This window comes from Oryctolagus cuniculus, chromosome 7, assembly GCF_051225735.1.
Source record: "Oryctolagus cuniculus isolate XC-2025 breed Fujian yellow rabbit chromosome 7, ASM5122573v1, whole genome shotgun sequence".
Classification (NCBI taxonomy): domain Eukaryota; kingdom Metazoa; phylum Chordata; class Mammalia; order Lagomorpha; family Leporidae; genus Oryctolagus; species Oryctolagus cuniculus.
The window spans coordinates 131,063,664-131,079,273 of NC_142873.1; the positions used below are offsets into that span (position 1 = coordinate 131,063,664).

Here is a 15,610-nt window from a genome sequence, read left to right on the forward strand (position 1 = left end):
CTTCCAGAAAAACCACTGGGACTGGCGCTGTGGTGCAGTGGAGTAAGCTGCTGCTTAAAGAGGCCCATACCTGGGCCAGCGCTGTGGCGTTGCCGGTAAGCCACCTCCTGCAGTGCCGGCATCCCATATGGGTGCCGGCTCGAGTCCTGGCTGCTCCACTTCTGATCCATCTCTCTGCTATGGCCTGGGAAAGCAACGGAAGATGACCAAAGTCCTTGGGCCCCTGCATCCACATGGGAGACCCGGAAGAAGCTCCTGGCTCCTGATTGGTGCTGCTCTTGATGTTGTGGCCATCTGGGGAGTGAACCAGCAGATGGAAGACCTCTCTCTCTCTCTCTCTCTCTCTCTCTCTCTCTGCCTCTGCCTCTCTGTAGCTCTGCCTTTTGAATAAATAAATCTTTTTTTTTTTTAAAGTCCATATCCCATATCTCAGTGCCCGTTTGAGCCTCAGCTGCTCAGCTTCTGATCCAGCTCCCTGCTGATGGACCTGGCAAGGCACTGGATGGTGGCTCAAGTGCTTGGGCCCTTGCCTCCCATGCGGAAGACCTAGATGGAGTTTGTGGCTCCTGTCTTCCCAGCCCCAACTGTTGTGGCCATTTAGGGAGTGAACTAGCAGATGGAAGCTCTCTCTCATCACTCTGCCTTTCTAATTATAAATAAATAAATAAATATTTTTAAAAAACTTGTGTTTGTTGCCAAAGAGAAAATTTAATATTTTGAGTGAAAGTTAGAATTTTGAAAAACTTCTGTCTGCCACTGTGAGCTTGATAGTTCCTGGTAATAAAAGATTTTTCTGTTGAGATTGGCAGCAATACGAATGAATATGATTTCTTGATGTTGTATCATGAAATGTGTCAACATTTGGAAGATCTGTGCAACTCAGAGAAGCAATAATTTCCAAATGAACAATCATGCCTTGAAAAAGTCATGTATAGGTAAATAAGACATGCAAAATGCAAGACAATGGGGCTGGGGCTATGGCTCAGTGGGTTAATGCCCTGGCTTGAAGCACTGGCATTCCATATGGGCGCCAGTTCTAGTCCCAGCTGCTCCACTTCCAATCCAGCTCTCTGCTATGGCCTGGGAAAGCAGTACAAGATGGTCCAAGTCCTTGGGCCCCTGTACCCACATGGGAGACCCAGAAGAAGCTCCTGGCTCCTGACTTCGGATCGGCGCAGCTCTGGCCATTGCTGCCATTTGGGGAGTGAACCATGGATGGAAGACCTCTGTATTTCTCTCTGCCTCTCTTCTCCCTGTGTAACTCCGACTTTCAAATAAATAAACAAATCTTTTAAAAAATGCAAGATAAACTCATGAGTTTTACTGTAACAGAGTATAACAAGTTCATTGCTATGGTTTCAGGTTCCTTGATGCAATTAATCTTTAAGAAACTACCACTTGTTGAGTTTTGGTGTTGTACTAAAGAATGTCCACAATTACCTGAACACGTTATTGAAACGTTTCTTTCCCAACTACACACACTTCAGCCAGACAACATATTGGTCCAGAGTGCAAGAAACAGCCAGTATGAGAATACAGCCATCTTCTATAAGTCAGATACTGAAAATATTTACAAAGATATGAATGTCACTCTTCTTTTTTTGTGTTTCAGAAAAGTTGTTTTTTCATAAAATTATGTTAGCTTGTAAATATGTACTATTTTCATTTTAAATGAATTATGTTTTTCTCAATTTTAATTTCTAATGTAAGAAAGTAGCAGGTGATGGCTCAGGTACTTGGGTTCCTGCTACCCACATAGGAGACTTGGGTTGAGTTCCAGGCTCCTGACTTCTGCCTGGCTCAGCACTGACAGCTGTGAGTATTTGGAGATAAACCAATGGTTGGAACGTCTATCTCTGGGGGCCAGCATCGGGGGGCAGGGGGTGCAACAGGTTAAGCAGCTGCCTGCCACACTGGCATCCCATAAAAGTGCCATTTGGAGTCCTGGCTGCTCCACTTCTGATCCAGCTCTCTGCTGATGTGCTGGGAAAGCAGCTGAAGATAGCCCAAGTGCTGGGCCCATGCCACCTATGTGGGAGACCCAGATGGAGTCCCTGGCTCCTGGTTTCAGCCTGGCCCAGCCCTGGTCATTGTGGCTGTTCAGGGAATGAATCAACAATGGAAGATATCTCTCTCTCTATGACTCTCCTTTTTTCTATATAATTCTGCCTTTCAAATAAATAAATTTTTTTTAAGTCTATGCCTCCCTCCCTTTCAAATAAGTAAAGAAAGAAAGCCGAAAGTTAATTTCTAATGTGGCTGATTAAGAAAATATAACCCATGGGGCTGGCGCTGTGGGGTAGTATGTGAAGCTGCCACCTGCAGTGCTGGCATCCATATGGGTGCAGGTTAGGTTCTAGCTGCTCCACTTCCAATCCAGCTCTCTGCAATAGCCTGGAAAAGTAGTGGAGGGTGGCCCAAGTCTTTGGGCCCCTGCACTCACATGGGGGACCCGGAGGAAGCTCCTGGTTCCTGGCTTTGGATCGGCACAGCTCCCACTGTTGAGGCCATCTAGGGAGTGAACCAGCAGATGGAAGATCTCTCTCTCTCTCTCTCTCTCTGCCTCTGCCTGTCTGTAACTCTGCCTTTCAAATAAATGGTTTTTTTTTAATAAAATATAACCCACAAAATAGATCTTAGCAAAAATTAAGAGTGAGAATGTAAGAGGGAGAAGGAAAGGTTGGAGCGTGGGCGCGAGGGAAGGTGGGGAGGGGGAGTGTCACTATGTTTCTAAATCTGTATATATGAAATACATGAAACTGGTATAATTTAAATAAAAGAAAAAAGAAAAAAATATAATCCACATAAACTGAAGCTCTTTGGGATCCTCCCCAATTTTAAAGGAAGTAAAGGATTCCTGAGAATTTATATCTAGAAGCTGTATATGTCAAACTTTTCCAGAGTGATTGCACTAATTTATTACTTAATTTTCATAATTAGTACTTTTATGGCTTCCTCAAAAAGCACTTTTTTAAAGTGTTTTTCAAAACATTATTTATTTATTTGTTTACTTGAGAGGTAGAGTTACAGACAGAGAGAGGGAGAGACAGAGAGAAAGGTCCTCCATCCACTGGTTCACTCCCCAAATGGCTACAACAGCCAGAACTGGGCCTGTCTGAAGCCAGGAACCAGGAGTTTCTTACAGGTCTCCCAAGAAGGTGCAGGGGCCCAAGTACTTGGGCCATTTTCTGCTGCTTTCCCAGGCCATAGCAGAGAGCAGAAGAGGAACAGCAGGGACACGAACCAGTGTCCATATGGGATGCTGCTGCCAGTGGTGGAGGCTCAGCCTACTACGCCACAGCGCCAGCCACTCAAGAAGCACGTTATCAGATAATTTAAATCATCCTATATAATTTTTTAAACTTTCTTTTTTTATTTCTAACCCCATAAGTTGAAAAACAGCAATAGACAGTGATGGAGATATTACTCAGAAACTCAGCATCCGGTGTGATAAACTCTAGTCACCTTTCGGCCCACATACCTCCAGACTTTCCTTTCCCCCAAATTTGGGCCACACTACACACAATAATGAATAAACTTTATTTATCTTAGGTAAATATGTAATAGTTTTCAACCTCAATAGTTATTTCTTGGTTTTGTCCTTAGATTTTTAAATTTCCGTTTGGGGGAAGTCTCTAATCCTTTAGTCATTAGTCACAGGTCAAACTTTAAACATTAAATTGTTTCTGGCTTTAAAGAGAGAGCCAGAGGGTTCCACTTCCCGTTAAACAAGCATGGTTCACTGAACACCAACATTTGCCTGTGTTCCTTCCCGAAATCCCACTAAAAGGACAATCTTGGAATGAAAACAGAGCAGTGCAGGAAGACAACGAGAATGGGCCAGGAAACAACTGGGAAATGAGCTGTCCCTACATTTTTGAAGGAAGAGAAGCAGATGGACGGATGGCTCGTGGCTTCGTAGCTGATCACATAAAGACAGACATCTGGCCCCAGGGGCCTGCTGGCTGGGAGCATCGGCAGGAAGAGAGCAGGTGCTCAGCTCGGCCTCACTGGGGTGCTGCAAGGATCAAAGGAGTGAAAACATGCAAAGTCCTTAGAACAGGGCTCGCAGCCTGGTAAATGGTAACTATCTGAGGGAAGGTTCCTGCGTGGGAGCCAGAGACCTAGGGAGCAGAAGAAAGCAGTAGTTGAGGGGCTGGCGCTGTGGTGTAGCGGGTAAAGCTGCCGCCGCAGTGCTGCTCCACTTCCGATCCAGCTCTCTGCTGTGGCCCCGGGAAAGAATAGAAGATGGCCCAAGTCTTAGACCCCTGCACCCACGTGGGAGACCTGGAAGAAACTCCTGGCTCCTGCCCTCGGATCGGTGCAGCTCTGGCTCTTGTGGCTAATTGGGGAGTGAACCAGTGGATGGAAGACCTCTCTCTCTCTCTCTCTCTCTCTGCCTCTCCTTCTCTCTCTGTGTAACTCTGACTTTCTAGTAAAAATAAATAAAATCTTTAAAAAAAAAAAAAAAGGCAGCCGGCCATAGCGGCCATTTGTCTAACTTTGCCTGTCAAATAAAAAAAAAAAAAAAAGAAAGAAAAAGAAAAAGATAGAAAGCAGCAGTCGATCACAAAATGAAATATATAAATTAGAGAAGCTCCTGAATCCACAGCACAGAAGGGGCTACCACAAAGCAGTCCAGGGACAACAGGGCAATGAAAAAGTCTTAGAAGGTAAGACTTTGGTAGTAGAAAGGAGAAAATGCAGTACAGGAACTAAAGGATACACACAGTTCAGGAAAATCTCTTGTGAGCTAGAATAACCAAAACTAGCACAACGGAACACATTAGAAGGTGAGTCCAGAACTCGGAGAACATTTTCCCACGGCAAAGACTGTGTCTCCTGTTAACAGGGGCCACTGAGAGCTTAGCACAAAGGACGAAGGAGGCCGTCAGGACACAATATCGTGAGAGTTCAGAATGTGAAGAATAAAGGGGGAAAAATTCTAGAAGCTTCCAGAAACAAACACAATGATCACGGGAAGTAACAGAAACAGGTTGTGAGAGTCTGGTCACGTGAGAAGCGAGGTGACAATGGGCCAGTGAATGCCTTTGAAATTCTGAAGGAAAAAAGATCTCCAACCTGGAAATTGGTCAAGAGTCAGAGAAAATAAGCCCATTTTTAGACGAGCAAGGACTCAAAAACTTACTCCCCGTGAAGCCCCTCTGAGGAGCTACTGGAGAAGGTGCTCACCCAAAATTCAAGAAACCAAGGGGGAGACAAGATCCAGGGAGCAGGGCTTTGGCCCCAAGAGGCGGGAAGAGACTTCCCAGACCGTGGTTAGGAGACTCTGAGAGCAAGGGCCGTGCAGCCGGGCTGAGGGGAGTCCAGAGCCAGGAGAGGATGGGCTCTGGCAGGGGTGGGGGACCTGCTGCAAGAAAGAGGAAAAGACCCCGATAGATCCCGGTTTCATGGGATGAGATGGAAAGATGTTTTATAACTCTGATGGAGAATTCAGAGAAGGATTAACAACAGATGTCTGCAAAGCCATTGTAATCCATAAGCTATACTTCAGAAATTTATATTTACTAAATAAAAAAAATTTTTAAATAAAAAAACACAATAGACGTCTGCATAATGGAGCACATTTTAAAAATATAATTCTTGCCTTCAAAAATAAAAGACTTGCCCAATAAAGTGAATATAGTCCTAGCATAGTCCTCACCTGTGAAAACATTCCATGGTTACATTCATGTAGACACTGACTGGTGATTCAACCAACCAGGGAATTTAGCAACCTCACCCAGAGTCTCCTGACGCTCACAAGAGCGACAGAGGGGCCAACGCTGTGGTGTAGCGGATAAAGCCGCTACCTGCAGTGCTGGCATCCCATATGGATGCTGGTTCGAGTCCTGGCTGCTCCACTTCTGATCCATCTCTCTGATATGGCCTGGGAAAGCAGTGGAAGATGGCCCAAGTCCTTGGGCCCCTGCACTGGCATAGGAGACCCGGAGGAAGCTCCTGGCTCCTGGCTTCGGATCAGCACAGCTCCAGCCATTTTGGCCAATTGGGGAGTGAACCAGTGGATGAAAGACCCTCTCTCTCTCTCTCTCTCTCTCTGCTTCTCCTTCTCTCTCTGTGTAACTCTAATTTTCAAATAAATAAATACATCTTAAAAGCGAGAGAGAGAGGGAGGGAAAGAGAGAGAAAACAAACTCTTAGAGGAATAGGAAGGGGACTTGGACAGATGGTGTTCAGCCTCCAAGTGCACGCTCCTGGGGTCACTTTCCTGATGAAAGTGACAAACCAGCATCTCCAGCCCCGTGCCTTCTGGACTCTTGTAACTTCTTATTGTACAACTCTCTTATGGTCAGTCCAAGTGTAACCTCTCTCTCTCTCTCTCACACACACACACACACACACATATACACACACACCCTAACTTGGCCTCTCACACACACCCCTTACACACACACACACACACACACACAGAGGCATAGTAATTTTTACTAACAGTAATCCAACTAGTATTTTAATAAAATTTCTTAAATTATTTTTTAAGATTTTATTTATTTATTTGAAAGAGTTACACAGAGAGAAGAAAGGCAGAGAGAGAGAGAGAGAGATCTTCCTTCTGTTGGTTCACTCCCCAGCTGGCCGCAATGGCCGGAGCTGTGCCGATCCGAAGCCAGGAGCCAGGTGCTTCCTCCTGGTATCCCATGCGGGGTGCAGGGGCCCAAGAACTTGGGCCATCCTCCACTGCACTCCCGGGCTACAGAAGAGCTGGACTGGAAGAGGAGCAACCAGGACTGGAACCCAGCGCCCATATGGGATGCCAGCGCCGCAGGCAGAGGATTAACCAAGTGAGCCACGGCGCCAGCCCCAGTATTTTAATAAAATTTCTAAGACTAAATGTATTGCACTTTCTTCTGATTGCTAAAGTATAAATGTTCACTGCTGAAATTTTGGAAAATGCAGAAAAGCACAAAGAAGATTAAAAAAAAAAAACTCTCAACCTGTATTAACATTTTGAAGTGTTTTCCTCTATTCTCTTTTCCATGCATATATAATAATCTTTTCCAAAACAAAAAAGCAAATATTATGACTAGACTGCATATGTCTCCTGGTAGCTTATTCACTGAAGATATTTAATTATGTCGACAGTTGTTCCTCTATGCTATTTTAACGGCTGCATAAAACCCTATTATTTAGTTCACCAATCCCTAGTTGGATCAGAAGTGGAGCAGCTGGGACTCAAACCAGTACCCATATGGGATGCCAGCACTGGAGGAGGGAGCTCTACCCAGTACACCACAGTGCTGGCCCCTGGTATAAGTTCTTAGAAGCAGAATTGTTTAGCCAAAGGGTGTAGTCATTTCTTTTTACTGTGACAATAAAATTTACCATCTTAGCCATTATTAGTAGTGTTAGTTGGATGTAACACATCTCTAGAACTTTTTGATTTTGCAAAACTGAAACTCTATTTTCTAATTTTTTAAAGATTTATTTATTTATTTGAAAGACATCATTAGAGAGAGAGAGAGAAAGGGAGGTCTTCCATCTGCTGGTTCACTCCCCAAATATGGCCACAATGGCCAGAATTGAGCCGATCTGAAGCCAGAAGCCAGAAGCCAGGAGTCAGGAGCTTCTTCTTAGTCTCCAATGTGGGTGCAGGGGCCCAAGGACTTGCGCCATCTTCCGCTGCTTTCTCAGGTGCATAAGCAGGGAGCTGGATTGGAAGTGGAGCAGCCGGGCCTTGAATCAGTGCACATATAGGATGCCAGCATTGCAGGCGGAGGCTTAACCTACTACCACAACTCCAGCCCCTAAAAGTGAAACTCTATAACCAGTGAACAAGTCCCTTTTTTCTCCTCCCCAGTCTCTGGAAACCAAAACCAGCATCCTATTTTCTGTTTCTTAGAGTCAGGCTACTTTAGATAGTCACACAAATGGAATCATGCAGTATTTGCTGTTTCATGGGATAGGGCTGGTTCTTAAGTTTTTTGATGGCCAGCGCTAACCTGGACTCCCACAGGACTGCAAAACTTACTTTGGAAGTGTGGGTGTCGCTATGGCTACTTCTTCACCGTTTGCTTAGCATCTGTCATTGGATTCAACTCTCCCCAGTTTGGCAGTTTTTTTTGTTTTGTTTTGTTTTGTTTTGTTGGACAGAGTGGACAGTGAGAGAGAGAGACAGAGAGAAAGGTCTTCCTTTTGCCGTTGGTTCACCCTCCAATGGCCGCCACCGCTGGTGCGCTTTGGCCGGCGCACCGCGCTGATCCGATGGCAGGAGCCAGGTGCTTCTCCTGGTCTTCCATGGGGTGCAGGGCCCAAGCACCTGGGCCATCCTCCACTGCCTTCCCTGGCCACAGCAGAGAGCTGGCCTGGAAGAGGGGCAACTGGGACAGACTCCGGCGCCCTGACCGGGACTAGAACCTGGTGTGCCGGCCCCGCAAGGCGGAGGATTAGCCTAGTGAGCCGCGGCGCCGGCCTTGGCAGCGTTTTTATTTGGAGACGTCCTGTGGATCCTGGCACTCACTAGCTATGTGACCTTGGACTTCTCAGGGCCTGGGTGCCCTTATCTGCAAGACTCCTACAGTAATACTTTGCTAAGTGGTGGGCGGTCTGTTCGGAGGTTCAGACATCAGCTAAGATGCCCCATGGAATTCTGAGTAATTCCAATCTCAGAATTCAGATTTTACCCATCAATGCCCAGCCGCTGTACCAAAAATATTCCCAGGAAAAAGTTGTGTTGGTTGTCACCCGCCCCTGCCCAGTTGTCTCCACCCCTGGCCCACCTGAGCCCGCCCATGACCCCGCCCCCTACAAGGCAACGCAGACGTCCTATCTGCGCACGCGCGACGATTTGTGCGGGCGGGAGGTCTGGAACCTCCAGCGCGCCCCGGCCCCTCCCCCCGCCCAGCGCGCGGCCCCGCCCCGGCCCCGCCCAGTGCGAGGGGCGGTGGGTGCGGCCTCCAGGACCCGCGGTAGGGAAAAGGCAAGGGTCTGGGGGCTCGCGTGGGGGCTTGTGTGCGAAGCCCGGTAGGAGCCGGCACCGACGCGGCTCGTGAGCCGCCATCTTGCCCGAGTGGAGCGGGGAGGGCGAGAGAGGAGCGGTCCCCTGGGCACTGGACGGCCGGGGCGGGGGCGGGACTGGGGCCCTGAGGGCAGGGTCGGGTCTGTAACCGGCCAGCCGGGCAGTGGGTAGAGAGCCCCGGCCTGGAGGCCGGACACGGGTCTCTCCGGGCCTCGGCGTCCTGATCGTAAGCGGGGCTCGCGGTGCACGGCGCGCTGCGGTGTGTGGAACGCGTTCCCGTGGTGGTCACCGCGGATCCTCACCCCGCAGGCCTGGGCGGAGGCCGGCGGAGGCACTGCCGTCCCATTGTGCGGACCGCACACTGAGGCTCGCAGGGAGCGGTGGCACGCGGGTCTCGGGCCTTCAGGGCCGGCGCCTTCGCCGCGCCGCGGGGTCAGGTGGGCGAGTGACCGCCAGGGCCTTTGTATAACCATCTGCCTCCGTCTGTCCCGCCGCGGTCACAGCTGCCTGAGACGTTCCGGGGCCACGCCATGGATCCGCCCGCGCGGAAAGAAAAACCCAAAGTTAAAGAGCCCGTGAGCAGAGTGGAGAAGGCGAAGCAGAAATCAGCCCAGCAGGAGCTGAAGCAGAGGCAGAGAGCCGAGGTGAGCCGCGCAGGGGTCCCGGTGCCTGTGGGCTGGGCTGGGCTGGGCTGGCGGGATGGAGAAACGGGGGCAGGTGTTCTCCCGGGGCCTGCGTGGCCGCCCGAGCCGCAGGGCAGGTGGGTGCCGGAGCCCCACGGGGCCCAGGACTGCGGACGGCTCCTGGCACAGGGCTCTGGTGGTGGGGACTTGAAGGAAGAAGGACGCAGAAAAAGAGGCCGTGTGAGTGAGGGGAGGGGTGGGGGGTCTGCATTTGCTGCAGAAAGTAGCTGCTGCCAGGCAGGTGAAGGCCCACTCGGGAGTTCCTTTGTTCTCTAACGCTTAAGGACAGTTTGAGAATCAAAAGCTTTAAACCACATCTTCATGTCTGATTACCAGGAGAAGGCGTGCTGGTCTCATTTTCCTCATTCGTTTTTATGTTTTTGAGAATTTTTAAAAATTTTCTATATTTCATTGTTATTATGTGAAAGGCAGAGAGACAGAGGCAGAGCTGGCCCGTGTGCTGGTCTGCAGTGCTGTCCCGATTTCCCACGAGTGGAGGGAATCCCGGTACCTGCTGCCCCCTCAAGTGCACGTTAGCAGGAAGCTGAATCCCAAGTGGTGCCAGGACCCGGGCCCAGGCACTCGGGATGGGCTGTGGGCATCCTGAGCAGCGTCTTTTTTTTTTCCTTAAAGATTTGTTTTTTATTTATTTGAAAGAGTTACAGAAAGAGGGAGATAGAGAAAGATCTTCCATCTGCTGGTTCACTCCCCAGATGACTGCAACATCTGGGGTTGGGTCAGACTGAAGCCAGGAGCTTCTTCTGGGTCTCCAACGTGAATGCAGGGGTCCAAAGACTTGGGCCATCCTCCACTGCTTTCCCAGGCCACAGCAGAGGGCTGGATCAGAAAAGGAACAGCCAGGACTCAAACTGGCGCCCATATCGGGGTGCCGGTGCCACAGTGTTGGCCAATGCCCACTAGATATTTTTTAAAAGTAGATAAAATAAAACTAATATAAGAACACTGAGTACCCAGACCCCTAGATTGGTAGTGGTAAGCATTTTGTCAGGCTTGCCTCGAGGCTTCTTAAAATAAGAAAAATAAAAAATAACGGGCAAATTTGAAACCCCCTGACCATTACCATTTCCTGTCCTACACCCTTTGTGCCCTCTCCATGAGTGGTCACTATTTTTATACATTTATATTCAGATAGATTAATGGATGTCATTGAACAATATATAATATTCCTTTGTGTAAAATTCCATACATCTTATTTTGTATTTTGTTTGCATCTTTTTTTTTGTAGATTTATTTTATTTATTTGAAAGGCAGAGACAGAGAGAGAGAAAGAAAGGTCTTCCATCCGCTGGTTCACTCCCCAAATGGCCACAATGGCCAGAGCTGCGCCAATCTGAAGCCAGGAGCCAGGAGCTTCTTCCAGGTCTCCCACGTGGGTGCAGGGGCCCACCTTCTGCTGCTTTCCCAGGCACATTAGCAGGCTGCTGGATTGGAAGCCGAGCAGCCGGGACTCGAACCGGCACCCATATGGGACACCAGCGCTGTAAGCTGGCTTTAACCCACTGCGCCAAAGCACCGGCCCCTTGCATCATGTTTTTTGGGACTTTTCACATTAATATAAGAATCTATTTGCATCACTCTTTAAATAGTCTGTTTTGTAAGTCCATTTTGTTTACTGTGTTTACCTATTCCTCCAGTGACAGAGTTAAATTATTCCTTGTTTTTTTCTGCTATTACAAACACCTTGATAGGGAAAAACTTTTAGATGCCCCCTTTGGCACCTGTGCTAGCATTTCTGTGGGGCACTTCACTGGAAGAATCACGAGGTACATTTTCAGTTTTACTAGGTGGTGCCAGATTGCTTTCCAAAGGATTGTGCAAGTTTGCACTGGCAGTGCCAGAGAATCTCATTTGTCATTTCTTTTGTAGCATTTGATATTGTCAGAACTTAATCTGTGTTAACGTGATCCAACCATTAAGCAAGTGTTTGAGCTGTGACTGCTTGCCCGGCCCTGTCCTGGGAGCCTGAGACCCATGACCAGCAAAGCTGGGAAGAGGCCCTGCCTGCGTGGAGCTTGCTCACACAGGAAGTGAGCTGGTGGTGGGTCTGGAGGAGTCTGTGAACTGAGCCTTGCTTTGGAGGAAGGCACACCCTCCGAGAGCGGTCATCCCCGCTCTTGCCTTGGCTTTACCGTCCCACGCTCACCTGGCCCCAGGCGCCAGGTGGTTTCAGTACTGAGCAGGCAGGCTGAGGGTTGCTGTAAGAAACAGCCCTGTGACAGCGTCCTCTTGTGAACCTTGTTCATGGCTCACAGACACCACAAGGTGAATCTACCTGACTTCAGACCCCAGCCCCTCTGTGAATCCCAGTTCTCTCTGTGTGACCTTGGGCAGGATACTTAACCTCTCTGAACCTCAGTTCCTCCTTGATAAGATGGAAGTGATGCCAGGTACCTCATGGAGCTTGTGAGGAGTGGGAATCTTCCATGTGAAGTATCTAGGCAGTGTCGGGCCCAGGAGAGTGGCCAGTAGGCGGTAGCGTCCGCAACCCGCAATCGCAGCGTCCATGAGTGCCTGGCTCGTGTGTCGCGTGGACTCTAGGCTGATAGCTGGTCGTGTTGGCGTTGACTCGCTGCGCTGCGTCCTGTTGGGTTTGCGCTCCAGCTGCACCTGTTGAGACCTCACGATGCGCCAGGGCCGAGCCTGCACACGCGTGACCCCATGTAGTCCTCACACCGGGCCCTTGAGGCAGGTGTTCCTGTCACCACCATGGGCACCTTTGTGCACCCTTCCTAGAATGACATGGGGATGACTGAGTGTGTGATCCCGAGGGAAGAGGGGTTGCCCTCACTCTGAAGTGAAGTGACGCGGCCAGAGGCCCCCGTGGATACGGGGCAGGACTGTGCCCTAAACAGCCCCAACGACCCTTGCTCTGCTTGCTCTGCCCTGCAGGCGCCATGCTGGTCAATCTGTGTTGCCTGGGATGTAATCTCCTAAAATAGGCAGCGGCAAGACCCCCCACCCCGGGGTGGGGGGCACAGAGTTTCCATTCAGTTCTGCAAAGATGCCACGGCCAGAAAGGGAGATGTGAGGCGTGAGTGGGAACAGAAGGCACATGTGGCCGGTTAAGCAGCGCCGACACTGCTGGGGACCCTTCTGCTCTGTCCATCTTCCTGCCTCGGCCCTGCCCCGGGACTCACTTCGAGTTCTTCTTACTTTGTTTTCCCTGCTTTCTTGATATGGAAGTCTCCACAGTGTCTGTAATAGCCCTCTCTGTCCCTGGTGCAGTAATGTGCGGGTACAAATGCTCGTCAAATAGTAATTGAATGAGGCAATGGGTTTTAAAAACACACACGAGGGCTGGCGCCGTGGCTCACTAGGCTAATCCTCCACCTGCGGTGCTGGTACCCTGGGTTCTGGTCCCGGTTGGGGCACAGGATTCTGTCCCGGTTGCTCCTCTTCCAGGCCAGCTCTCTGCTGTGGCCCGGGAGTGCAGTGGAGGATGGCCCAGGTGCTTGGGCCCTGCACCCCATGGGAGACCAGGAGAAGTACCTGGCTCCTGCCATCAGATCAGCGCGGTGTGCCAGCCGCAGTGCGCCGGCCGCGGCGGCCATTGGAGGGTGAACAAACGGCAAAAGGAAGACCTTTCTCTCTGTCTCTCTCTCACACTGTCCACTCTGCCTGTCAAAAAAACAAACAAACAAAAACACATATGAAGTCTACAGCCACACCACCCTGAATGTGCCTCGTCCCATCTAAAAACATATATGAGGAGTCTTCAGAGAGTTCATGGAAAATGCATAATGTGAAAAACTGCGGGGATTTTGAAAATGTTTGGCACCAAAATAAACATCATTTAATTCCACTTTTCTACAGACTTTTCAAGTCCCCTCGGATGTGTTAGAAATGTGTGTGTGTGTGTGTGTGTGTGGTATATACAGCTTAGAGAAGTAGAAAATAAGCACCTTTGGGTTCACCCCCCCAGCTAAACAAATAGAGCATGACCTGGAACTTGGAGTCTCTGCGTGCCTGGGTCTGGTCACATGCCTGTCCCACCCACTAACAGTACCCTCTTTGCCCGATTTAATGCCAGTCATTCTCTCAGTGTTCTGTATTAATTTAGAGCCTCTGTCCATGTGCCCCTAAGTAGCATTCTGAAGTACAGCAGTGCACTGTAGAGACTGGCTCTATTCACTCAGCATTCATTTTTTTTAACCACTCACATTTTATTCTTATCGTGGTAAACATTGGTAACACAGGTTTACCATTTTCACCATCAGCAGCGTCACCTCTGAGGCTCAGCCGGGTGTTCGTGACGTTTTCATCGGTGGAGTCCCATTTTCCTTGCAGAGCGTTCGAGCTTCTAGGCAGTTGTGACCATGTTCCGTTTTCTGGGAGTTTGCTTCTTGAAGCTGTCAGATGGACTGGCACGAAGCTCGGCCTGTTCTGTCTCCCCATCGTGTCAGTGTCACGTGCTCTTCCGAGCGCCCGTGTGCCCTCCCTCTTAGGCTGAGCAGCTCTGGTAGAGGTTTGTGGGCTTGTCCGTCGGGTGGTTCCGACTCCACTGACTCTACCCTTATTTTGTGTTTTCTGTTTGTCCTACTTGTCATTTCACTTTTCTCCCTTTCTTCAATTAATCAAGTTGTATCTTACACACACACACACACACCCCTTCATTTCTTCTGCAATTTGGGAAGGCTTATGATCTGCTCCTGTTCTTTGGTGGTAGATCAGGCACTGCGAGGTGGAGGAGGGAGCAGGAAGGCGTAGACACCTTGCTTTGTGCCTTAGACTGTGTTCCGTGGTCTTCCCCCGACTACCTCCGCCCACCCCGTGCCGTAGCCCTGCCCTGGGGTCACAGTTCCTCACACGGCTCCACTTAGCCTTGTCAGAGCACGGGTAGAACCCTGCACACTTACCCTCGCCAGCACTCCGTGGTCCACCAGAGGAAGTCCGGAGTCCCTGGCAGGGCGTTTAAGGCTCCCCAGCGCCCATGCTCCACGCTGCAGTATCCTTCAGATTGGCAAGCTGGCAGTTTCCAGACTGCCCTGGACTTCCCCATCGTATTTACGAATGCTGAATACCCTCCCCCGTTACTGTCACACCCCATCCCTTAAGTGCCACAGCAGGCCCTGCCTCGCTGCCTGCCTCCCGTCGCGTTCTCTCTGCATTGCCGGTCCCGGGCTGTTCTCCAGCGAGGCAGCCCTGTCGTGCGTGGAGCCTGGGGAGCAGCCACTCCCTTGCTCACAGATGTTTCTCCCGTCCAGATCTACGCCCTCAACAGAGTCATGACAGAACTGGAGCAGCAGCAGTTCGACGAGTTCTGCAAACAGATGCAGCCTCCCGGAGAGTGAGGAGGAGCCCGCCCTGGGGCGTGCGCCTGCCCCCAGTGTGAGCTGATGTGCCCGGTGGAGCCTTACAGAACTGTGCTGGAGTGCACCATGGACGATCCGGACTCGCTTCCTGTGTGGAACCACTGCACTGGTCCCCGGATCTCACTGGCCCAGTGTTTGCTGAAGAGACTTCTTTTCTTCTATGATGAGATTCTTTTTTTAAAAAAAAACCTTTTTCTATTGTTTAAGAAAAATCAGTGTTTCTTGTAAAACTGTATCTTCTCCAAAAATGCAAATAAAATACTAATAACGTGTTCGTTTGCTCATACTTCACCATGGGCGTGGCTCACCACAGGCAGTGAGGCAAGAAGGAGTGCAATGGGTCAGAGGGGTGAGGCGAGCAGGAGGCGCCGCCGCTCCTTCAGAGGGGAGAGGAAGAAGCGGGCAACGCAAGTTCTCGTTCTTCCCGGGGCTGAAGCTCTGCAGACCCCGGTGACCATGTCACCAGCACGCAGGTAAAGCGTGTGCCGCCGCCCCACCCCCCCACCCCCTCCAGGGTGAGCCACTGGTCAGGGCCAGGAGCTTAAAGCCAGGACTTCCTGGGATGTGTGCTGGAGTGAGCAGCAGTGCCTTTCATTTTTGGTCTAGAAATCAAGTTG

At 50.0% G+C, this 15,610-nt stretch overlaps 1 protein-coding gene across 4 annotated transcripts; it reads left to right on the top strand.

Annotated features, from left to right (window-relative positions):
• The first annotated feature begins 8,794 nt into the window (after nucleotides 1-8,794).
• Nucleotides 8,795-15,265, top strand: SVBP (small vasohibin binding protein). Of its 4 annotated transcripts, none has more exons than XM_002715176.6 (3): nucleotides 8,795-8,927; nucleotides 9,481-9,621; nucleotides 14,886-15,265. In XM_002715176.6, exons 2-3 carry the CDS (start codon nucleotides 9,508-9,510, stop codon nucleotides 14,970-14,972), a joined length of 201 nt encoding a protein of 66 aa, XP_002715222.1. In that variant the 5' UTR covers nucleotides 8,795-8,927; nucleotides 9,481-9,507; the 3' UTR covers nucleotides 14,973-15,265. The 4 variants fall into 4 exon arrangements, with proteins under 4 accessions (XP_002715222.1, XP_069934730.1, XP_069934729.1 ...); XM_070078629.2 differs by having other exon boundaries at nucleotides 8,797-8,938; XM_070078628.2 differs by having other exon boundaries at nucleotides 8,869-8,982.
• The last annotated feature ends 345 nt before the right edge of the window (nucleotides 15,266-15,610 follow it).

What these genes read in the sequence shown, in the direction of transcription:
- SVBP (XM_002715176.6), top strand. Translation starts at nt 9,508, where the DNA reads ATGGATCCGCCCGCGCGGAAAGAAAAACCCAAAGTTAAAGAGCCCGTG. An exon ending in AGCAGAGGCAGAGAGCCGAG is followed by an intron (nt 9,622 to 14,885) that starts GTGAGCCGCGCA and finishes TCTCCCGTCCAG; the next exon opens with ATCTACGCCCTCAACAGAGT.